Source organism: Mycteria americana, chromosome 7 (assembly GCF_035582795.1).
Source record: "Mycteria americana isolate JAX WOST 10 ecotype Jacksonville Zoo and Gardens chromosome 7, USCA_MyAme_1.0, whole genome shotgun sequence".
NCBI classification, from domain to species: domain Eukaryota; kingdom Metazoa; phylum Chordata; class Aves; order Ciconiiformes; family Ciconiidae; genus Mycteria; species Mycteria americana.
Window position 1 is genome coordinate 18,365,364 of NC_134371.1, and position 25,098 is coordinate 18,390,461.

The 25,098-nt window shown below is 35.8% G+C and overlaps 1 protein-coding gene across 4 annotated transcripts in view; it reads left to right on the forward strand.

Annotated features, from left to right (window-relative positions):
• GK5 (glycerol kinase 5) overlaps window positions 1–23,923 on the forward strand; it is a 28,049-nt gene extending 4,126 nt beyond the window's left edge. The window contains exons 3-16 of one of the 4 annotated variants that reach the window (XM_075507240.1): window positions 801–876; window positions 1,312–1,405; window positions 2,379–2,510; window positions 4,065–4,140; window positions 4,819–4,880; window positions 4,969–5,042; window positions 5,378–5,438; window positions 6,603–6,729; window positions 10,013–10,117; window positions 12,762–12,847; window positions 16,978–17,081; window positions 18,451–18,510; window positions 21,360–21,493; window positions 22,516–22,803. In XM_075507240.1, coding sequence (XP_075363355.1) covers window positions 801–876; window positions 1,312–1,405; window positions 2,379–2,510; window positions 4,065–4,140; window positions 4,819–4,880; window positions 4,969–5,042; window positions 5,378–5,438; window positions 6,603–6,729; window positions 10,013–10,117; window positions 12,762–12,847; window positions 16,978–17,081; window positions 18,451–18,510; window positions 21,360–21,493; window positions 22,516–22,703 — 1,379 coding nt within the window. In that variant the 3' untranslated portion in view covers window positions 22,704–22,803. Of the gene's footprint in view, window positions 1–800; window positions 877–1,311; window positions 1,406–2,378; window positions 2,511–4,064; window positions 4,141–4,818; window positions 4,881–4,968; window positions 5,043–5,377; window positions 5,439–6,602; window positions 6,730–10,012; window positions 10,118–12,761; window positions 12,848–16,977; window positions 17,082–18,450; window positions 18,511–21,359; window positions 21,494–22,515; window positions 22,805–22,825 lie in introns of those variants that run through there. The other 3 variants (XM_075507243.1, XM_075507241.1, XM_075507242.1) reach the window with 3 other exon arrangements.
• Window positions 23,924–25,098: the final 1,175 nt, after the last annotated feature.

A 25,098-nucleotide genomic window follows, 5' to 3' on the forward strand; every position in this document is an offset into this window, starting at 1 on the left:
AAGCATGCATGGAGGTACTTGGGAAGCTGACCAGAGCTGCTTTGAAAATAGTCGTGGACATACTTAATTTTTTACAGTTACAGATATTAGAAAAAATGTTCTGTAACAGTTATTTGAAGGTAAGATTTAAGAGCAAAATTGGTGTATACCCAAATGTACATTTTTATACTTCTGAATTTGAAGTGTACTTTGTTGCATTCAGTGATATGTGGTTTAAGCAAATTTGTTCTTAGGAATTTTGAACGTTTGCTTAAGGAATATAATATTTAAGGTGAGACATGTCATTACTAAAGTGATGTAAAAACTCATGGCATATTGACGTTAATCTCTTTACTGCCTACAGAATCAATCTAGTTTTGTTTCTTTATGGAATTTCTTTCTGTAAGTTTGTAAAGGTACTTACTCCTTCCGTTTGTGCTTTTTTTCACATTCATCCATGTGAAATGCACATTTTAATTTATTATATAGGCATATGTAACCTGCCTGCCTGTGTCTGGGATTGTTCAAGTAAAGTATCCGCAGGCCTTTCAGAAGGTGAAAAGGGTCAGTGTGCCACAACTGTTTTTGTAAAATACATGGGTTTATTCACCTGGTTTGGAATCAGTTGGTCTGACTCAGAGTTCGCTGATATTTCACTGCTCTAGCCACTTAGTTGGCCAGTCTGTAGAGATTTATATTCTCTCAAATTATTAATTTCCTAAGTATTCCATAGGCTTTATAGTTATATCAGAAAAGTTGTATTTTTGTTTGTTTCTTCAAATAAATACTTTTTTTGTGTGTGGTTTGTTTTTGTTTTTCAGCTGCGGGACTTCACATGAGCCAAATTGCTGGTCTTGGCATCTCAACGCAGAGAGGAACTTTCATTACATGGCACAAGTATGTATACTGTGTGTTGTTTAAAATGAATTTGTGTTCATTTGTATTCATAGAAGCAGACTGTAGAAATGTTGAACTCGTTCAAGTCACAACCTGAAAGCAGCAAATGTCAGTCACTCATGTTCTCTTGTGTTTGCACAGCCACACCTTACAGCAGTTCCGAATGGTTTGTAAGCATATGTCCTTTTTGTTTTGTTCTTAGTACTTTGGAAGAGATGAATACATATGTATTTTTTAATACTGGTGAGAAGCCTCACACTCGAAATGTCCATGTGCCTATTGCTAATTCCTCAAATCCACCAGGAGGATCCACACTTATTTTAGGAATTGACTTAGTGTTAAGTGTCCTGACTGGAAACGGTGAATGATGTTGAATTTTTGGGGCAGTGTATGTTCAGTAGTTTTAAATGGAAATGTTCAAATACTGTTTTTCAGGAGGACAGGGAAACCTTTTCATAATTTCATAAGTTGGCAAGACTTAAGAAGTGCTGAACTTGTGAATTCCTGGAATAAGTCCCTTCTGCTGAAGGTAAAACTGTGCTAAGCTGGGTACTGCTTGGACATATTAGAACTGTTTCATTTTTATGAAGTGTAAGGGCAATATATGAAATACTGCAAGTGTTCTGTTAACATGTTAATATGACATGCTGTGGCCTAAAAACATTTAACTGAGCAAGATTAGCATGGACGATAGTACCAAGAAAAAATGCAGTACTGATAGCCCCAAGAGAATTAATTATGGGAAAAGATATCTGTAGGTCTAGCACACGTTTTGTTACTTTTTAGTCTCTTTGTTGTATTAAAATGTTGTATGTTAACACTGCTACAGCATAATTTTTGGATGTAGATAGTTCTTGGTTGGCAGTGTTTGGGGGTTTTTGTTAGTTGAGGGTTTATTTAATGTACTGTTTGCTCAGATTATCTGTAGAAGGTACACTTTATGCTGCTTATGGCTTGTGCTTCATACCTTTAGAAGAAAAAGACTTGCTCTAAGTGGAAAAACTGAAATTATTTTTCCTGTAAGTGGAAACTAACTAGCACACTCATCATAAGAAGTTAAATTCTTCAGTTTGCCACTGATTTCTTTTGTGAATGAAAACTTGATTAATGATTAAATTTTGGTTAATCTAGTAAAACATGATTGAGCCTGTCTACTGTCGGAGAATTTTGACTGGAATAACAGTATGTAACGCTGTCAACCACATCACGCGTCATGCTCATGTAGGTGACCTGTCTTCATAATGCAGAGCAGTCTCTGTCAGTGTGCCAGCGGAAGTCAGTAAAACAGACTTGCTTAGCGCAGCTGCTCTTTCCCATGGTATGTGTTGTGGGAAGGCTATCTGTTGAAATCCTGTGTAAGGATTCTCTAACAGAATTTTAGCTTTCTGAATCTAATCTCATGTCAGCAGCTTTCATCTGTGTTGTCATCCTTTAAAGATAATTGGTGAGAAACCTTTAAAAGGAGAGATTAAAAATTAAGTAACTGTTTTCTTTTGAAACAGGTAATCCATGTTATTTTTACAGTGCTTCATTTCTTGACTGGGAATGATCGATATGTGGCACCAAGTTTTCTTACTTTTTCAACACAACAAACTTCTATGAAGTTGTCATGGGTTTTTAAAAACATACATGAGGTAAGCTGGAAAGGGAAAAATAATAGCTTTCTTAAGTTGTAATAATGGCTAGTGACTTAGGTTGGTTGTAACCTCTTCAGTTTTGTCTTGCTGGTTCTTTTCAGGAAAAGAACCAGAATGAAAGACTTTTATCTGTGTTAATGTTCAACGCCTGTCTACCTAAATATCTACTCAGTTTATACAACTTTTTCCTCTGATTCTGGAAATGTGTAGTAATAAAAAATGTTCTTCATGCATAAGAAAAACAATCAAATCACCTTATTTCTCTTCATATAATTATACAATTAGTAATTGTACTTTGTTTTAAAGTTGTTTGCACTCTAGTTTTGCATGACAATTGTATTTATTTTCAACTGTCAGTCTTATCTTTCCAGTCTGCATTATTCCAGTGTTTACAGTTTCACAAATAATATTGTACTGAACAATCAAACATTGCAATTTATTTTGCATTTTGTTGTAGTGTAAATTGGAAACTACACATAAAATAAGTTGTGCTGGAATAATCTAATGGACTAATGAGCACTGAGCTATTTGTTGCTGTATTCTTTGCTATAATCCTTACCATTTTCCTTGTTTCTTCATATTGTATTTATAACTTCAGTCATCTTATTTTCTATGTTAATTTTTGAAGAAAATGCTTATCATTTATTTTCTACCCTGTGTAAAGAAACCTCAAAATCTTTTGAGTTTTGTCTGGTATTTTCTGTCACAAAATTAACTGTTGAGAAGGTCAAGTATAATTTTTTTACTGGCAAGTTTTGGTTGGACCTGTTGAAAATGTGAGGTGTGAATTTGGAGGATTATATAATTGAAGGTTATGCAGCTGCTGTGAGTATTCAGCGTGAGATGAACATTTTGCCAGGCACTGATACTTCAATTATGTGACTATCAAACCAAGAAGCTCAAAAATTCCTGGCTCTTAATTACAGAGAATAATGCATTCAGTCATGTTTTGAGTGAACTAGTTTGTGTGTTCTTTTTCTGAATTCTGTAGTTGTACACAGCATCAGTTAGTAGAAATTAGATGAAACCTGAATTTCCCATTTTAAAGGGGAAAAAACCCCAAGGAAAATAACATTTTGAACTCTTTACAGACAACATAAACCAGAAAATGGCGGCTCTGTCTTTATTGTTCTCAAGCACGTATTTTTAAAATACACTTATTTCTTCTATTTCTGTTAATTTTTTATTTAAGTGCTGTATGCAGGACCTTGTTTTCTTTATTCACCACTCCTTCACTACTGTTATAATTGTGACTCTAAAGTTTCCCTTCTTAAGGCTCTAATGCCACTGCAGTAGAAGATTAATTGCTTTTATTTCTTTAGCAGCAACTCTAAGAAACTGCTTATTGTCTTTTAGGAGCATGAACTGTAGATTAACATTACTTACATAGCCGACTCGCCCTTTTTTAGAAGAAATATTGGCAATCAGAGACTTATTTTCTGGGGACACTATCATTAACCACAAAGAAAATGAGAAAAGGAATCAGGAAATACATTCCTCTTTATTGTACCCAGTTGTAAATACTGTTTTTGTATGTATATTTGTTCCCAGGCTGAAGAAGCTGCCAAAAAAAATAACTGCTGCTTTGGAACAGTTGACACGTGGTTACTGTATAGATTGACTAAAGGTGAATGTTACAGTTCGTCTTAAATATTAATAAAACATACTGGAATCTAAGTAACTATGTTCATGATTGTCATTGATCTTTCCTAGAATTCAAATACTTTTTTGACAATTCATGCTTTTTTTATAATTGATGAGTATTGTAATATATTTACTGTTTAAAAAAAATAACTTCTGAATTAATTATTCTTTGGGCCTGCCTGGGAGGGTAGTCAGAAAGGGAAATAATTATTCAGTGTAATCAACCTTTTAAGCATTTAAGATTTAAGAGGACTACCAGAACTAATTGGCCTTGATTGAAGAAAAGTACCTGTGAAAGACAAAGAACAAAGAATTGTTACAAGTGTGGAAGAATTACAAGTTTCTGTCCTGAGGGCTAAAGCCTGAGCAATTGGATAGATTATGATAGACAGGATGCAGTCAGTGTTGTACGTGTTGTCAAAAGTACCGGCTCTCTTCTAGCCAGTTTCATGAGGGTGAAATAAGGTAAGTAATATATACACATTATAGTGAGTGGCAGGTAAAGTTTGTGTGCTCATTGTATCATTATGGCTTTGCCTGTAGACACTCAGTTTATATTTCGTGGGAGCAACTGAGGTGTTTAAAGAAAAAGTATGTTTGAAATGACTCTTAAATATTTGGAGATCTAAAATCTTACTTTGCTCTTTTTTTTTTATGGTAGGTTCTGTGTATGCTACAGATTACTCAAATGCCAGTGCTACGGGCGTTTTTGAGCCCTTTATGGTATGTGCTGTTCCAAAAAGATGTTGTTGCTATTTATTGTGCTTCTGAGAGAGTTGCTGACATTTTTACTTTTTCCATATTATTTCAGAAATGTTGGAATCCCACTTTGTGTAATTTACTTTCCATTCCAATGTCTATTTATCCTCCAGTGAAAGACACAAGGTAACTATGAAGGCATATTTAAAAGAATATGATACCTGTTAAATTAATTGCCTTTAGAAAAATACTACATAATCTGCACAGGCAAAGTAATATATAGATACACAAAACAGATTAAATTATTTTTATATGCAGATGTGCTTTTTTAACACTACAACCAAAACTTTATTTTTACTATCAGTATTTCTTAAAGTGAAAGTTTTGATGCTTTCTTTAAAATAAATCAGTAGCATTACCTTTCATATGTGATGCAGACCCAGGCCTTATATATCTAGATTTCATTTTAACAAAAACGTCAATTTAGTGGTGTGATGTTTCTCCATAACGTTCGTTTTAAGCTTCAACTTTGGATCAGCTGACTCTGAAATATTTGGGGTACCTATTCCAATAATGGCAGTGGTGAGTGAAAATGTTTTCTTACTTAAATCTGTATATTTGTACCTATATTCTTTTTATCTAGCTTTGATTTAATACTTGCTTGTTTAGTAAGTATTCTCTATTCCTTCTCTGTGACTTAACGACAGTAGAATTGGTTGTTGAATTTTTCTCCAAAAACTCGGTTTACAACCTTAGGGGGCAAGGAAAAGAGAGGAATGGGAAGGGATTTCTAGAGGTTGAGATCCATTAAGGTTGGATGACCAAATGATTAAGCACCGAATGTAGGACTTAAAGAGAACTGGGTTCTGGTCTAAGCTCTGGTAATCTCTTTCTCTGGCTTAAAATCAATTGTTCTATATGAAGTTGTGCAATGAGGTCCATCCTGGCTTGACTTCAGCAAGCCTCTACACAAATGTAAGAGTATTTGTTGATAGATCCACTTGTGGTACCTTTTATTTCTTTTTTTCACTAAAAATAAATGGAGAATAACATGTTCTTGCATCAGTAGTTAGGATTTGGATAAGAAAAACCCATTATTTTGTAAAGTTATGGCTTGTAGAAAAATCTGCTTGAATTGAGCTAAATGGAAAAATTGTCATCTATCTAACATGAATTTATCTTGCTATTTTTAAAGAATTGTAGACTCAATTTACCTGTAAATTAAGTGTTTCATCAAGGCACAAACATAAGTAAATACTTTTAATAGCCATCGTCATTGTTGAAAAATTGAGCATGGAATAATTTGGTACAGGAAGGGGTGGCAGGGAAAAAGGAAGGTGAGACCTCAAAACTTAAACTTTCTATTTGGGGGAAGAGGAATTCAAGCCAAGCTACTCTGTTCTGCTCCCTGGTGTTGCAAATGCCCCATTTATCCTTGTCAAATACTAAAACATAAAATATTTATTTTGTGTCCATGACATATTTTTCAGTGTTGCAAGCAATACCACAGGCATTCACGTTGTGTCCAGATCTGGTGTAATTTGATTCTAGGGATAAATCTGACTGTTGGAATGGCCTGCAAATACTTAAGAAATTGTATAAGAGTCCTCTCTTAATGCTCAATTCCTTTCTGAATGGTTACTTGTATTCAGAACTCTGAAGTGTTTGCATTGGTATTTTAAAATCCAGCAGCATTGTAGGCTGGTAGTTGATAGCTAACTTGTATTATTTTTGTTGGTATGGCAGGTAGCTGACCAGCAGTCAGCCATGTTTGGAGAATGCTGCTTTCACCCAGGAGATGTTAAATTGACGATGGGAACAGGTTGTTTCTGGAATGTGAATACTGGAGAGCATCTCTTTGCATCACAGAGAGGTAAGCTAGTGAAATTTTAGTTTTAGAGTATTTCACGTTACTTGACAGCTGATAATGATGATGGTACAAAAAGGATAAAACAGGGCTATGCTTTTCTTTCTGTCTTTAGCTGTAGAAAAACAGTGTGAAAGTGTTTTCAGAACAGAAGACTCTGGAAACTTTTAATTAGAAACATAGATCTTGGTTATCCTGAAATATGCTTCTCAAGAAGAGAATCTAAGTAACATCACTAATAATTATGTCTGCTACCTGCATCCCTCCTTTTTTTTTTTTTTTATTTATTTCCACTTGTTGTTCTTGGTAGCAGTATTATACAGTACAGGAATGGAGAAAAAGGGGATTGGTCCACATCAAAATGTTCCAGTGGATCGCTGTAAGTTCCTCTGCTTGAGCCCTTATGTTTTGAAGTACCTGCAGTGAGATAATGCAGGATTAGCAATTACTAGTTTTCTTTTAAAACACTAGAAATGGGCTCCCCAATGTGTTTCTAGTGTTTAAAACTTTGTCATTCTGAACATTTGTGGTCTGTCAAGCTTGTTAATTTGTTATAGATGGTTATTTGTCAAGGGAGCAACAGACAATCCTGAAGTAAATTTGCCTGCACAGTCTTTCTCTGTCATATTTTTAAACAGTTACTAATTTCAGGAAGCCTGCAATTTAAACTGGGAGGGGTGGGACTGGGGAGGACGACAGCAGTGTGCTAAGGAGACTTTTGCCAGTTAAGGTCTGGAAGGACCTTGGCAAATACAGGAGATGTGTCAGAGTAGCACGGACATTGAATTCCCTATGAATGCAAATGCTTTTTAGGCTAATTAATGATGTCATTGTGATGATACTTTTACTAGGAAATCAGCTGTATGCAGTCTGTGGAAATGTAATAGCAAAAACATGCTGTAAGGTTTTTCCATTTTGTTTTCTTTTAAGAAAATATATGGCTATTGTGATCTGATAGGAGTTGAAATCTTTAAGGCAGTGCTTTAGAAACTTTTACTGCTTTAGGCTGTTATTTATGTTAAAGTTATTTTCCCTATGTTCTTTGGCTGTTGTGTGGTATGGTTAGTAGGACAAGTTAGGTACCTAGCTTTCTCAGTGTCCTGGGCATGAAATGTAATGTGTTCAATCTTTAAAGTTGACATATGTATTTAAGACTGCAAGATGAATCCCTACAGCATCCTCGTGCAAGCTATTCATTAGCTGCTGTTCTAGTTTCTCATCTGTATTTAGTTGCTATATATGACAGTTTAAAAAAAAAAAAAAAGTTCCTTTGAGAACAGCACTTCTCACAACTCAGTGATGGAAACATGTTGTATAGATTTTAAATCTACCTCTCTGGCAGTCTGATAGTTCTTAGTAACTGTGGTCATACCAAGTGTCACGTTGATCTGTTCCCTGGAGGCAGATTATCTTATACTACTAGAGATTCTGGTGTGAGCATCTTTAGGACAGCCATCTGATGGACTTCTCTGTCCCTAATTAGCTGTCCTTCTCTAGGACTTTTGGCTCAATGATTGTTTGGTCTTGCTGCTTTGCAGCTTCACCTTTGGTAGAAAATAAAGATTGTAAGGGAGAGCTGCACCAAGGATCTGGAGATATGTATATCACCTTTTCCTTTCAAGAGACAAATACAAACTTTAATCTAAATAGGTACTGCTAATTGTTTTCCCTTGTAAGTGCCAGAGTGCTTCCAGCACTAACCAAGTTTCTGCAATTGCACTAGTACTACCATGCCACTCTTTTGGACACAGGCAAGAAAACTGGAGATGATTCTGAGAGACACACACTTGTATGTCAGCCAAGTCACCTTGAGAAAGTAGAGAGAATCCCTAGATCCTTCTGATGCTTTTCTGGTCCTATCGTTATTGGGACTCATTTACCTTTGTTGCATTACCCATGATCTCTGAGTCCTGAGCAGGGTCCCATAAGGCCTGGGTGCTTTCTTCACTCCAACAGTTAATGGGACTTGGGTTGCATGAAGTTTTTATTGCAGTGACCACTGAATGCTTAGGTTCTTATCGAGTGACCTGAAAAACTATTTGTCCAGCTGCAGTGCTGGAGAGCATCCACTGTTCAGCTAGATAACGGCCTTTTTGCTTTAGCATTAAAAGCAGTACTCTGCAGGGCTTTTGTGCTATGTCCTTACTAATACAGATATCAAACAAGAAGGTCTTTGTGTTCAGACTGACAGTTCGAAGTAGCATGTCTCTATTCTTTGTTAAGGTTTCAACATATCCATGGGGGGGCAAAGGGGAGAACAAATCATCAGGTTTATCCTCATTATTGGCTGTTTATTTCTAATGTAATAGTATCTTCAAGCAGACGGATCTTTGAAAGATGCTGTACTGTGTTTTCAAGTAAACTAACAGTGTTTGCCCTATGTATTTCTGCCTTTCTTCTGAGAGATAAGGAAAAAAAATTCAAAGTAATTGAATTTTTATTTTTGAGTCACTGCAAAGCCAAAACTATTTGGTGGAAGTCATAACTTCCTGCAAATCCCATCATGTAAACAATAGAAGTGCTAATCTTTTGTAGTTATAGACAAAGTACATCACCAAATATTTGTAATGAGTTTGGATGTTTCTTTTGTTGTTTATATTAGGCAAACATACAGGTAAAATGCTATAGTTAACTGGCAGTAACCTTTGTTGGGGACAAGGATGGGCAAACTGTGAAACTTGTTTTCTTTTTTTGCTTTCTATGTGAGGAAGCATTGCATATTGAAAAAGGAATAAAAAAGTACATCACTTTCATTCTCTTATGTGAATAAGATCTGTGTTCTAAGTTTGCTTTTTTTTGTGTGTGTCTATATGTCTGTTTTAGTATTTGTGCTTCCCATCTGAAAGCCCAGCCTTCATGTTTTATGTTTTGGGGAAGTAAATTCTGACTTTTTAGAAATCATTGGGGAAAATTAGACACACTGAAAACAAATAGGAAAACATTGATAAATTAAGTATATATAATCTCTTACTCTTTTAAATTATAAGTGCAGATAGCTATTCTCTTTAGTTTAAAAAGTGGTTTTTTTGTAATTTGATAGTGAAATTTTTTTTAGGTTAACTTTAGTTTAACAAACTTGTTCGAGTCTCTTGTAATTCTGTCACTACAATTTTAAACAATATGTTTAACTTCTGTCAGTGACTTTTTTATCTTGAATTCTGCAAAGGAATTGATTAAAAACTGTTTTTTATTTTTAGTTGGGTTTATTGTGGGGGGTGCATATATATGTTTTTCTGGAAACATTTAATTTAACTACATGGGGTTTTTTGTTTCATGGAAAATAATTAAGGTCTCTATCCACTGATTGGTTGGAAGATCGGGGAAGAAGTTGTTTACTTAACTGAAGGCTGTATGTCAGACATTGGCACTGCCATAAAATGGGCTCAGGATATAAGTAAGTACTTTAATTTTATAGAGGGTAAAATATATTACTAGTTAAGAAACTGATTTATGGGCTTTTAGTTATGTTGTTGGGCTTGCTTTTGTTATCCATAATTGAAGAAACTAGCCTACATGTTTTGGATAGTGGAAAATGCACAATCTAATTAGTAGGTTCTCTGCTGAGCATGTTTACTGCAGGGAGTTTGGTTTGCACAATCATCTCCTCATCAGACTCTGCCTCTCAGACCCTCCTCCCTATGTAGGCTTTTATTTTCCTGAAACATTTTACTTCTCGCTTGCTTTCTCTTGAGCATGACAAAGTTCCTGATGCCTTTTGGTTTTTTTAACCTGCTATCCACACTTGAATAGGAATGGTGTAAAGGAGACCTGTCTAAAGTTAGATGTGTGCTGTTTTAGGCTATTTGGACTTGAATTTTCAGTTGAGGAGAAGCACAGAAATTGACTACCAATTAAGTCTAGGTAGCATGATTGTAAGTGCAATATTCCACAAACAGTTGCTGTAATGCTTTTGAGAGATCTCTAGCTGTACATCTCAGAATTAATAACAGGTTAGAGTTATATGAAAATAATGTGAAGAACTTTATTTTTAAAAGTAATGGTGTTGTGTATGTTGTTCCACATAGAAGTAATGTGCCTTTTGGCTGTGACTATTTTATGTAATGAAAAGATTTGCATTCCAGATTAATAAAAGACTAAGAAAAATACTAGCTCTATAGTAGTTGATGTTCAAAACCACTGATTTTTTTATAGGACAACTTTTCTGAGTGTTCTAATAAACTATTTACTTGGTTTACTTAGAAATTAAGTACACCTTTATTAGGGTGCAAAAAAGGAATTAGTGTCTCAAACTTTGGGTTATCTGGGAAGGGTTTTCCTGAAGTGTAGCTCACCACAAAATTCCCCATTTCTTGAAGTTGTCAACTTCTGGTGCATATGTGCCATATACATGCTCACATATGTGCCCTTAAGGATTAAGTGTGACTCTGATCCTCAAGTCTTCATTCAACATTTGACTGAGCCTAGAGAATAACAGTCACTAGTCTTTTAAGGAAATTACTCAATTCAATACACAGTTCAGTGCTGCAGATACAAGTATCAATGGTACATATATAAGCTTGCTACTTCAAATTCCATACTTAAAATGGATACTTACCCATATACAACTTATCCATACTTAAAATGGGTATTATTGGTGTATGCAGAGCAATAGTATAAAGGATTTTTAGCTAGCCAGTAGTGAAATGGACGTGACCTACAGTTGTTACCACAGGCAAAAATTGGGGAAGTTTTACAGGGAGATAAAAAAATAAGCATGCTGCTGTAGACTCTCTAATAAGTAAGACCTTTATTTTCTGGAAATATGATTGCAGAGAAGCAGAATTCAGAAACTTTTATCAGCTTTACGAATAAAGAGAAGGGTAAAACTTTTGCTCTACAGAAGGAATTGGGCCAAAACACAAGGTAAGCTAATGGCCTCCATAGGGATGGTGACGCTTAACATGGATGAAGATGAGATGCAGAATTAGTGGTAAAGGTTCAGAAATAGGAATTTCTGCAGCAAGACAAACTTAGTTTAATGGGCTTCTTTTAGTGGGATCAGATCACTTCTAAGAATTTTGAAAAAGTAGTATGTGGAACTTCAAGGTGAAGTAAATCATACTTAATTTTTTCATTTTCTGTCCTGACGTAGAGGTACTATATATAGTTCAGAAATAGCAAATACAACAAGAAGGAAAAGATGTGATTTAGGCTTATTAGTCTGGGTACAGTAGAATCCAAAGCTTTCAAACAAATTTATGAAGGTTACAAAGGTAAATTGAAACTCCTGGTAAGTTACCAAGATGGGTTTTTTCAAAGATAAATTAGGTTAATCTAGCTCAATTTATCTTTGATAGGAAAATTTACTTCTTAGACAAGAAAAAGCAATAGCCCTCAGTTACAGGAGACCTCTAGTCTTCTGTAAAAACATGTTATGTGGCCACATAAGGACATTATTGGTTAAAAATACAGAAGATGGGTGTTAGTACAAGAACTGCATGTGGGTAAAGAACAAGCTAAAGAGGGACCTGTACAGAGTTGTGAAAGGAGACATCTAGCTAGACAAAGAATAAAAGTAGTGTCTATCAAAGAGGTGATATTAGGACCTACCTTATTTATATTTATGTGTCAGTCACTTGTAAAAATATTAAGGGTGCTGAAAATATCATGGGTGTTAAGGACTATCTCTGTAGTCATTTGGTGCTTGGGCTAACAATAACAACATCTTTATGGGGAAAACGCCTTTTTTATGTTTTGCAAATCTAGGTTTTTAACATACTTAGGGTGCTATTGTTAGCATTCTTAATTCCCATTTATGTCTATTTGGAAAGCTAATGACCTGTTACAGGATGTGAAGATTAAAAGGCTATAGCATAACAGATACAAGAGGATCCTTTTGAAATTAGTCTTCATATGAATAGGATTTTTTTTTTTTTTGTAATGTGACTGATGGACATGAAATACAGGAAAAGTGCTCAGTTCCCTTGGAACATGTAGTTCAAGAATATTACAAAAGTAACTCTAGATTTTTGTCTCTTAGTAATATATGAAGAAATTGAAGTAAATAATAAAAGCATATGACTTGCGCATCTTTACAGATCTTTTCACCAATGTCGATGAAACAGAAGAAATGGCACGGAGTATTGTTGATTCGCAAGGCGTTTGTTTTGTTCCAGGTTTTCAGGTAAAATTATTATTATTAATATAAATGATAATATATTTTTAATAACCCAGTTAAAATTTTAACTTTTACATGTTTAAATGTAGTAATTCTCATCTTATCACAGTATTTATTCTGTTCTACTCAGGTTCTTATTCTCTGTCCCTCACCACAACATCTGAAGATCATTGTCATATGAGAATGCTTAAACACACCCCCCTGTAAGAAAAATCCTACGAAATAGGAAAATTACTTCCATTTTGCAGATGGAGACCTGGGGGACAGATAAACTAAATGACTTGCTACAGTAACGCAGGCAGTGCCTGTAGAGACAGAAACCGATCTGATAGGTTTTCTGCCTCATGCAAAGCCTTAATTGAGACAATACTTCTAAGCACTGTTCTAAAATAATTCATTTTATTCTGCCTCTTTTCAAGATGTAGGTTGCAATTCATCAGAATACTGAAGTGTACTTAAATATAAGCAAGATTGCAAGTCCTGGTGTTATGAAAAGCAAAGATAGTAATATTTAGACACTTCTTTGATATGCAGATTTTAATCTGAATTAGATTTTTCCCTTTAAAATAGGGTTTGTGCCTTGCTGCTGAGCACAATGTGTATAGTAAGGAATTCCTGGCATTTATTCTTTGCTCTAGTCCCCTCCATTTCCCAGTAGCTTGTTTTTACCTTCCTCTCTATTTGAGGAACTTCCTGCAATTACTTGATCCCCTCTGGGTCCCAAGCTCTGGGTTCTTTCTACTTGCTTTCCATTTATGCTAGAGACTTACATGTCCTCATGTCTGTCCTTTTTACCTCTGATTCATGATCCCTCTTGAGTTTCATTACAGATGTGAGTTACTGTCCCTGTGCAGAGGCAGCAACAGGGGTGATACTGATGCTGCAGTTCAGTCTAGCGTATTAGTCTAGATTGGAATTGATGGGAATTCCAGTTAATACATTACATTAAATGACAAACTGTGATAGCTGGGGAGCTGACATACTGCCTATTCAGCTACAGAGCAGTTGCTTCCAGTATGGATTTGCCAGTTGGTAATAATAGCTCGTAATTTGTCACCACAAAATATGACACAGCTGCAAGTCAGAGCTCTTAGAAAAACTTTCATACAGAATGAAAATAAACAGGTTTTGCTAATGTAGCCATTGCTAGCTTAGGGACTGTGCAGAACCCCAAAACTTTTTCATCTAGTTAGGCCACTTTCCTAAGCAACATGAGATAATCTGACTAAAAGCATGCTTTCAGCAGCATAGCTGTTTCTGCATTGTGGGTTTGTCAACATGAAAATATCTGTGTCTCCACAAAACTTGGTTTTTCTAATCAGTGTTGCTGTCCAGAGGAAACTCTGTGGTGTAGCCCTGGGCTCCCAAGTTGTCATTTGGAATATTAGCATTATAAACTGTATTGGACAGATGGACCAGGCAAGATGAAGTGAAAGCTGCTGTTGTGCTGTGGAGTTGAGTAATGTCTGCCATCAGCTGGTTCTTTGATGTACAGACAACTGATGTTTGAACCTGTCAGGTGTTCAAGTTACTGTGTTACTCAAACAAAGAAAAGCTATTAGGATGAAAACAGTATTCTCTCTTTGCTCAAAAATCACCACCTTCTCTTTTCTCTTAGAAGTCTTAGATAGTAATTTGTTAGTTTGAATGCATACATTCTAGAGCTACATGGAATGGAATGTTTTTAACAGCTCATCTCTCTGTGTGGGTCCAAGACTTTTTTTTTTTTAATCTTCATTGCTCTACCATACTCAGTTTGATCCCAGGACTAGTGTTTTTTTCTAAAGAAACTTAACATCTTTAATGTTACTTTTGTGTAAGTCCTGTATGTTAATGGAACAAGGCAAAGAAAAATTTCATTTCTTCTACAGGCAGCCCAACTACCTTCTCTCAAACAGCTGACCAAATTGTTATATTTATTTTTAGGGGTATAAAGCTTGATTGTGCTGAGATGCTTCCGTTTAGCATTTACTGTGAGTAATTGTGCCGTGAATAAGCCATGCCAAATTTCAATATTTGCAGACAGGAATCCTGAGGTAGACAAATGTTAGTCTGAATCTTTTTTGAACCTTTAACTCTATTAATATTCAAGCTGTAGAGATGTTGGTAAAACCTCTTTTTGGTTTGGTTGGTTTTTGTTTTGCCTTGTGGGTTTGTCTCCCCCTTGCTTTCTTGACGCTGTCTCCAGAAGGAACCCCAGCTAGCTTCTTGTAAACATTGATTCAATCTCTTTTTCCCCAATTCTAGTATTCCCAGTCCAAATTTAGAAGCTGTACTTAGAAAACTGAATGGATTTCTCTTTAACCATTGATTCAGTCTCTTTTTTCCTAGTTCTGATATTCCCAGTCCAAATTTAGAAGCACTGTACTTAGAAACCTGAATAGATTTCTCTTTAACTGTGACATCTAGTTGCCACTATAGTATCCACCAATGTGAATTTCTTTGCCTTTTAAAAGGCCTGCTTATTTCAGTGGAACATGCTTAGCTAATAGACTCACAGTAACAGAATCTGGTTCAATTTAGAAACTGAGTGGATTAAATGGTGTGAAAGGGGACATGAACAGAGTTGACCACTTCTGGGACTGTTAGCATGTCTGCTTAGCCTCACTGGCTAGATGCTAACACAAATTGATTGTATGGTAATGTTTCTTAGACTTCAAAATTATAGTGGTTGGGGAGGGTTCTTATGAAGCCCATATGTTCATTTCCTACACAGAGTAAAATGTTTCTCTACTTGTCCATATTAAGGCAATAAGAACCCAGTTTCTGTCTTACTGGATTCTACTGCTGTGATGCAGCGCACTGAGAGGAGCATCATTGTGAAAGTGTATTTGAAATTGAGTGAATATGTACATAAATAATTCTTCCTCTTACACATTCTGCTAGAAACAGGGGGTCCCAGGGTTAATTTGCTGTGGTTAGTACTAACAGCAAAAACTTAGGACTCTTCATTGGGTTGTATGCATGTATATGGACTGCTACTTTTTTCTTTTTTTAATGATTGATTCTTTCAAGATACTCACCCTTATGTAGAATATGAGTCTATGTTTTTTAGTTTTTTATCTTGTATATGAAAATCTGTAAACTTGGAAGCTAGGGATCTTTATTATGCTACTGGGCTGAACAAGGGGTTCCATCCTTAGAATGGGAAGGGTACTTGTATATGGAAAAAAGAGAATACTTTCTTTTACTGTAATGCAGAAGTTCCTTCTGTTTTGGAACTTTAGCAAAATGCCAATTTTCCTTTTGGCTCTATGTACCTATCCATACTTCTTTTTTTTTTTTTTTTTGGCTCTATGTACCTATCCATACGGGGTTTTTTGGCTCTTTGTATCTATCCATATGTTTGGGGTTTTTTTAACATATGTTAGCATTTTCTTAATTTACTTTATAAATATGTGTGTATATATTTTATAAGCATGAAATTCAAACTGCTGGTAAGTGTTGTCGTAATTAATAGTTAGCACAATACAACTGAAAGGATTGTTTCCATTTAAAAATGACTGTCTACAGTGAAAATAAGATTTAACATTGTCACAAACCAGGTATGGTCCAGGAAACTAATATTTTGTGATAAAGTTCATCAGAGGAGTGGAGGAGAGGAGATCGATCAGTCGATCTTCCAGTTTTGCAAAAAAAAAAAAAAACAACTTAGTGACCATAAAAATTTTAGTTGGACTCTGTTTATCAGTTACGTTTATCTACCATCCATTTCAGTGTTACTTATAAAAGTCAGTTCATCTTTCTTTCAGCAGTTCAGGAGTGTTTAAAAAAAAAAAAAAAAGTGTGTGTGTGAAATCTTGCTAGAGAACAGCAATATCAGTGTGCCCTGTCCTAGACGCTTCAAGTGTATACTATATGTATTTTAAAGAGAAGTCATACAGATTAGTGTTATTTAGTATGTCAGATTTGGAAGAAGTCACTTAAACCTTTTTCCTGTTGAAAGAAGCTATTTAAACTGTTCAGTGAATTAGCTAAAATAATACTATATACCTCTTACATATTGTTTTCAATTTTCTCCTTTCACTATGCTGCCTGTAATTGTCGTAAGTTATTTTTTTTTCTTACTATTTGACTCCTTTCTGAAAAGCCTACAAATAGAATTCACTGAAGTCATGGTGCAATCTTTTCTGCAGGTTTCTGTGAATGACCCATATTTATGTGCCTCTTTCATGGGGCTGAAACCTTCCACTACCAGAAACCATCTCGTCCGAGCTATATTGGAATCTGTAGCTTTCAGGTACTGCTTACTTAATTATCTTGCTTATATTTTCTTATGTTTGCTTTTATTTTAATCAGCAGTGTTAAATGGATACATGGACTTCTGCAGTTTGTAAAATATAAATTGTAGTAATCCATTACTGTTACACTGAAAAGGAGTTTTAGCTGCTTTCCTTTTTTTAACACTTTACAAATAAACTTGTGTATATTTATCAGTTCAGAGGTTTTATTACTAAGTTACAACTAGGGATTCTTAAATCATATTGTTTTCTGCATGTTCTAAAAATGTTTTATGTTAAAAGTTTGTCTTTACCCTCCTGACAGAGTTTTGTCAGAAGCTGTAGCCCACTCGAGCTGTGTTTAAAGTATACCTGAAGCTGGAAGTTTTGTATCAGCTCTTTGGTTAAAGTTTGAATTTTTGGTGTTTTATAAAACACAGTAATAGGCATCTTAAACATCTTTAAAGGTGTGAATGGACAACAACTTCCAGATCTAACCGTCAAGGTTAAAGATATTACTGGTAGTCACTGATGATATCGCATCAGTAGCATACTGTGGAACAGACTGGTTCTGCCTTGCAAAGCCATGCAGCATGCCTCGAACTGAAGCTGAATGTGGTTTGAGCCTGGCTCACACTGCACTGTGGCCAGTTAGGGAACACTCATATGATTCCTTCCATCTAGTCACCAGCTCTGCTTTGGGCATGATAACCTCCTGTGAAGAGGCAAAAAGGATTTCTGGAGGAATGTAACATTCTGAGTTGCTGAAACTGTTTCTAATGCATTTTCTTCTGCACTGTAAGAGGAACATGAGATGCAGTAATTCCTGAACTGAAGTGTGGGTCTCTTGAAAACAGGGATGTTGAGAATCTCATCTCATTCAAATACCTAACTAGAACAGGGTAGAGATCCTTTGTGTTTAGATTTTCTCCCAATAAATGAAATGGTTTCAGAACAAGTCAAACTTACAGCCTTCAGATGTTCCCTTTAAAGAACACCTGGATAAACTCTGATTAACACTTTGTCAGCCTACTTTCCTCACTCTAAACCACTTGTTACACCAACAGTTGCATCTTGTCTGTAGAAACCTATCAGCAATTTCAGGTGGGAAAAATGTAACTTCTACAGTGACTTGCTATAGAATGGGCCATGATTTAGCCATACTTGTGTCGCCTTCATAATGTTGTATAACAAAGACCACTTTCAGTCTTTTTTTCTTTTTTTTTTTTTTTTTTTTAATTTATGCATTCTGGAAGCTTGTTAGCTATTGCAGCAGTTCTGACACAACTGAGGCATTTTTTGCCTTGTATTTTATTTTCTGACTATGTAGATACTGGAAACACTTAATGGAATATATAATGCTTAATTCAACTAAATATTTTTTTAAAGAAACAAACTGCTTTATGATATCATTGTGAAGAAGGTACGCATTCCTCTTCAAACTATTCGGTAAGTTCCATGTAACTTTTAAATCTGATATATGGGAGTTTGATTTTAAATAGGTGTGAACTTTATGCATTTTATCTTACAGTAAAAATTCTGCTGAGAAATAGATGATTACCAAGTCAAATGTTAATGTAGCTTAAGTGGCAGTAGAGTCTACCCACAGAAGGGTTGGTTCTTAATTAAACTATTGGCATTGGTGATTGTCAGTAGGTGCGTAATGAATTGCTCTATTAAAAAAAAAATAAAAAAAGGCAAATTCATGTTTTCAGATAGCACTAGAGTGCATACAGCAATGCCTACCACAAAGGTAATTCTACGCTTTATTATCATTCTTTCATACTGAAATTTTTTGTGCTGGGTCTGTCCCAGACTGAATATTTTTTGAAGATGTCAGTTAAAGCTGGATCTATTTGTGGGGGAAAGAATACTTTTACGATTCAATTGTTAAGACATTGATTTTGCTTCAGTCTTTGAAGAAGCAAACCAAATTTAGTGAGGTAACCGTGACCCCTAGAATACGCTTTTCACAACATCTTGGAAAAATTTAGCGGAATTATGCATTGCTGGAAAACTACATTGCACATTTTGGTAGGTACTTGGTTTGGGCCCACCAGCTGTCTTAGAGTCTCAAGTCCTCTCACACTGAGAAAGCGCTCAAAAATTTCTCCTTCTAGCAGCCAGGGGTCATCATGATACCATGGTCAAGAACAGAGAGGAGAGCATTCCTGTCCCTCTTGTGGCTTTTTTCCTGATACCCATGCAAAGGAAGAAGTGGGCTGGCAGGCATGCAGACAGTTGAGAAATCAGAATTTTGAGTAGTGGAAGAGAGATGAAAGTGCAAGGTGAGGGGAGGTAAAAGTTTCTGTCTTCCACCATGTATTGGGATAGAGTAGGCAAAGATGAAGGAACAGGGTTTTAATGAAGAGGAAAAGATCAAAAGTATTGGAATTTTTGATTCCTTAGGAAGCTATTTTACATAGAAAATTGCATCCAAAATTTGAGAAGTTATATCAAGACTGCAAACTGAAAAATGGGAAGTGTGGAAGTACTGCCTAGGGAACATTAGAATTCTCATCCCATTTACGTTGTAACATAAACTTTAAATTGTATGATCATTTTCTGTTTTATTCATTAATACAAAGTTGCTGTTTCATATAGTGACTGTAATAGTTAACTATTATCAGTAGCAATTCAGCCTGTGGATTAAGCATTAGAAGATAATGAGATACACTTAATGGCTTTTTCAATAGGGTTGTAAACTGCTCTCCCATCCTTTTGTCTGCACATCTTTAGTATCTGTCCATTACTTTTTATTTTTTCGTTGTTGTTGTTTTTATCCCATAAATATGTTCATTCCCTTTTTAGCTTTTGTCCTGTATCCATCCTTTCTTCCTGGTCTCTGGTTCCTACAAAGCTGTCATTTTCATTAGCCCTCTACATTCCTATTACTTCTCTTTGCTTGCCTCAACACCATCAAGGAAAGCACAGAGAAGAAACCCTCAGTTTTAGTCCTCATGTTCTGTGTCGTAGCAGTCTGCAGCAGCCTTTTCAAGGATGATCCTGGTGGTCCTTGGAGTCCTGGAATGTCACCTATTTACTTGTTCTGTGAAATAGCACATTCCCAGTCAAATGGCATGTAGGAACTTTGAGCTAGAAGATGTTACTGTACAGCTTGAATCTTCAAAGTATCTAGCAGCAAAATTTAGCTAAATGTAAAACTGAGTATTTGGAAATTTTCTTTCTTTTTTCCCCTTGTAACTTGAATCAAATGGATGTCTTATTTTTACAGAAGAAGGAAAATGCATGTCACTAGCATTAAGAAAGTGACTTTGCCAGTTAAAGGTTTTTATGCCATAGTGTAGAGGTGGTAACCCTGCGTAACTGTATGTACAAACAAGCAAAACCCTGTAACATCACCAATCAGGCAGTGTCTCCTAGTTTTACTTTCAGAAACAGCCAAAACATTTATGTAAAAGTTTTCTGAGGCATCACGTGGTATAGAAGATTTCAGCTGGCATATTTGAATTGAAGATTTATAAGCAACTGTTAAGTTTTATTACCCAACACTTTTCTATAGTAATGAACAGTAGATGTCTTTACTGCACCACATTTGATAGAACAACAGCTCCATACCTGGCTGGTATTGGAGTCCAACAGCATAAGGAACCAATCTATGACAATTCAAAGATTGCTTTTTGTTATAGTTATTTTTTGTTTGCAAGGGTGATTATTTTGCACCACTAGTAATCACTCTCAGATGATTAAAGATCAGCATTGATAAGTTCTAGTTTTCTCCATTAATAGGGTCTCCGACATGATGCAATTAGGAAAATAGATAGATGGAAGCCCCATTCTCATCTTCCTTATAAAAAGAAGCAACTGAGATGGCATTTTAGCTGACTAGTACAAAGATTTGTTAGTAATGAAAAAAGTACTTTTCCAGATCTGAGAACACTTGAAAGGGTTTGTTTAATGTAATGGTTTTGACTATTGTCATGTTGTGGTGATAACTATGTAAAGGTTCTGTTATAAACCCTAACATTTCAACCAGGATGATGCATAGTTTTGGAGGACAGAGCTTGCAAAGCTTTCGATAATGTGTCTGTCCTAGGTCCCTGTCTGCCTACCATTCCTCCCCCAGTTTATAGGCATTCTTTTTTTTTTTTTTTTTTTCCCCTAGGCACCTTGTGCTGGCCTCTAAATTTGCCCATAAAATGGAAGTGCATTTGTGCATGAGTGACAGGAAGATTTATGCATAGGTGTGAAACCCCAGAAGTTGTTTTCTGAAATGCTGGCAATAGGCATTTGAACTAAATGCATTTTTTTAACTTGTTCTTTCCCTCTCCTTGTAGAGCTGATGGAGGTGTTAGCAATAATAGTTTTGTCATGCAGATGACTTCAGATTTAATAAAAAAGAAAATAGAAAAACCTGCAAATGCAGACATGTCTAGTCTTGGTGCAGCTTTTCTAGCAGGCCTTGCTTCAGGTATGTATACATTTAAAGGGGTTTTGTTTTTCCCTTCATAATGCATGTTTGTAAATAGGGAGGGAAAAAAAACATTGGAAAAAAACAGGGCATAACTTCAAATAACTCTAAAAACTCCCCAAAGAATTACTTTAGCCATTTTTGTGGGAATCCAAGGTAAGTAGTGTTTGTGTTTCTCTGTATAGTGCTTTGTACCCATGTACTTGTATTTGATGGACCAAAGAAACAGATTATAACGTCATACATAAACCAAATCAAGGACCTTATTTGTATTTCTAACACAATGACCCAATTTGCTAAGCAGTTGTATGCTTGTTTAGTTTTACATAAATGAATAGCAACAGTGAGTTCAATGTCAAAAGTATCTGCATATATGTTTGTAAGATTCATTTACATTTAGAAGGATATGCTACTGGAGAAGAAAGAGGTGAACCCTGTCTTGCTGCCTCCCTCTTTCTTGACTTGGCATCCCTTCCCATATTCGCACTGCTTGGAGCAGTGCTGGGTGGGGATGGATCACGTGACAAGGAAGCTGCCATGCTTACGTGCAGCCGTGTCATTCCTACTGAAGCTGTGTCCTGTCATCTGTGAACCGAGTCTTTATTTTTTAAGATTTTCACAGAAATAAACATGATGGAAGTACAAAATAAATTATTAACAGGGGAAAAAAATCCAGCTCTACTCACACAGAATTGTTGTATATAATTAACCAGACTTAAAACTACAAACTGCCAATGGTTTTGCTTAATGGAAGTATATTTTGTAGGTGGATATTAACTTCATTCAATTGCTTTGATATGTAAATAACACAACTGTAAGATAAAAACTATATGCTCAGGTAAGACTTACTCAGCAATTAAAACTGTAAGAAAGCTGCAGCCCTTGATAGACAAGCATGATTCAATAGCATAAATTAATTTGAATACATAACACCAGCTGTTTTCTGCCATTTGTGCAATTTTTAAGACAGTAGGAAACCAACTAGTACTAAGTCTTGGTTTCTTTGGCCCTTCTTTGTTGAGAGGGACCTGCAGCCGAAAGCACAGTGTGGATGAAACCTAAGGGAACTTCAGTGTACCAGAGCTGTTCCTTGGAAACCGTCCCAGTTAAGCAGATGTGCTGTTGTCAGGATTCCAAACAAGTGGATGCTGTTGGAAAGGAGTTTCACAATGTTAAAAATATGTTTCCCTCTGAGAAAGTTGTTGGTTGAGTAAAGAAAAGCTGTCATGATTTCTTACTGTGTTTCTGCTTTGGATCTCTTGGAAATAAATTAAAACAACTCAAAAATAACATATTTGCAGTTGAGCTTGAGAATGAACTTTCTGTTTATAGGATTTTGGACTGACAAAGAACAACTAAAGAAGCTAAGGCGAATAGAAGCAGTTTTTGAGCCCCAGAAGGACTTGGAGGAATACAAACCTGCTATGGATACCTGGCTGCAAGCAATGAAACGCTCCCTGCACTGGTAGAAATTGGCATTTTAATTATAGAACAATTAAAATCTTTTAATTCATATTTATAAAATCTTGACATTAACAGGACAGTAAAAACCATAACTGAAATTTGTGATGGTATATATATAAAGTTATACAGTACTTCAGTTACCCCCTGCTGCTAGATTACTTACCACACCATAATGATCCTTCGTATCATCCCTGTGACAGCTGTAGTCCAGCTGCAGCATTTGTGTCCCTTCAGTGACCTCCTTTGGGTGGCCCAGCTGCTTGAATCCTACCATGTACTAGAGATGGGGAGTTTTTTCCTGTGACGGGTTTTCTACTGAGGAACTCGCCTCCCTTCTGATCTTTAAAATCTTTGGTATGTTAATCATCGAGGAAGGGTAAAAGGCACATACACTTCCCTAGGCATTTCTAAGAAACGTAAAATGACTGTTGGGGGGTGGGTTGTGATGAACTTGATTGTGTACAAAGATATTTTCTTATTAGTGGCCTGTTACCACCTTTTGGTTGACTTTCTAAGGAAGCATTTGACCCAGCTCTGTGATGACAATTTTGTGCACTAAATTAAGATGAAATACAAAAGCAAATAGGCTTTCAGTACTCCATTAAAAAAAAAAAAAATCCAGGATTTTTGTAGCTGATGGTTCCTATCTAGTTTGTAGCTCTTTTTTTTTTTTTTTTTTTAAATTTTCCCAAAGGTATATTATCTGGCATGGCTAATACAAATAAATTAAAAGTAGTTACAGGTATGCTATCTAACTTGTAAAAATCTGTAACATCAGTATTTTCAAGCCCATTGTTAAGTCCTATTATTATTAGCTAAAAGGGGGTCAAAAGTCTATTTTTGAAGCTATGAATTACTTCTATATTTTTTAAACAAATTATAATTAAAGAAATGTATAGTTAATTATTCTTATGAATTTGTTTATCACTAATCTTAAATTATTATAATTTTCTCAGGAGTATGTGTAAATCAGTTTCAAAAATGTAAAATTATTAAACATTTTCACTTCAGAATAATATCAAATTAAAGCTGTGGGTGATTGTGTTCCACAGACACTGCAGACAAGAAATGTTTATAGATGTAACATTATTGAAGAGGGCCGAAGAACTACCATTCACTTTTTCTCGTGTTGAAACACGGAAGGTCGAATCACACACCATTCCCTCAGTTTTTCACAGTCATCTACCATGAGTTGGAGCATATACTCTAGCTGTGGTGTTCTTCAAACTAGATCTTATTTGCCTGTCACCCTTAGCTGAATGTACCATTTTTCTTACTCTTCTGTCACTTTCTGTCCTTCAACCTGTGCTACATCTTGGCACATTTTTTTTTTTTTCCTCTGGGTATCCTTCAAGTTGCAGAAACCATTCTCTCCTGAACCTACTTTAATGGGAATCCTAACTGAAGTCCAGAAACAGGTCTGTTTGCTGACTTCTAGTAATATGGCAGACTATATGATCTATATGGTTGATCGCTCTATAGATACTTCATTTTTTTCTTTGGACCATAAAATATGGCTGTCCAGGTGCCAAGACTGTAATATAAAAGTCCATTGATGAGGTTCCCTCCACTTCTCCTCCTGCTGTAAGGTAAGAACCTGTAGTTACAGGATATGTGGAACACTTGCTTTGCTTCAGCACCCGTGTTCAGCTTGTGATTTTCTCTGTCATCTCAACCTCACTGCTAAAGAAAATACTCATTGGCAAGAAGGTTCTACTAGGCTAAGCAGAAAGGCTTTTGGTCTGACATTTTGAGCAGAAGTCTGTGGCCTCAGTTGCTGGTGTTCTACACTTCGTTCTCACTGAAGCAGTTTAGTTTCATCAAAGTCTGCCTGGGGATAATGTCCACCTATTACCCTCTTGATGAAGGCTCCCTGACTTCATTCATGTAATAGTTTTGTGGTTTTGCTGGGCTTGATTCGGGTTCCCACAGTGTTCCCAGATGGAGCTCTAATGGGAGCTGAATCTGATTATGTTCAAATCACTTCGCTGAAGGTATCTCAGATAGCCATGTGCCTTATACTGCCCCTTTACACAGTAGTGGTTTTCATCCTGACTGTAGCACAGCTAGAAAGATAGAAGATGACCAAGACATTATATAGTTCTCTTGCTCCAGATAGTGTCCTAGAGGACCTATTCTGG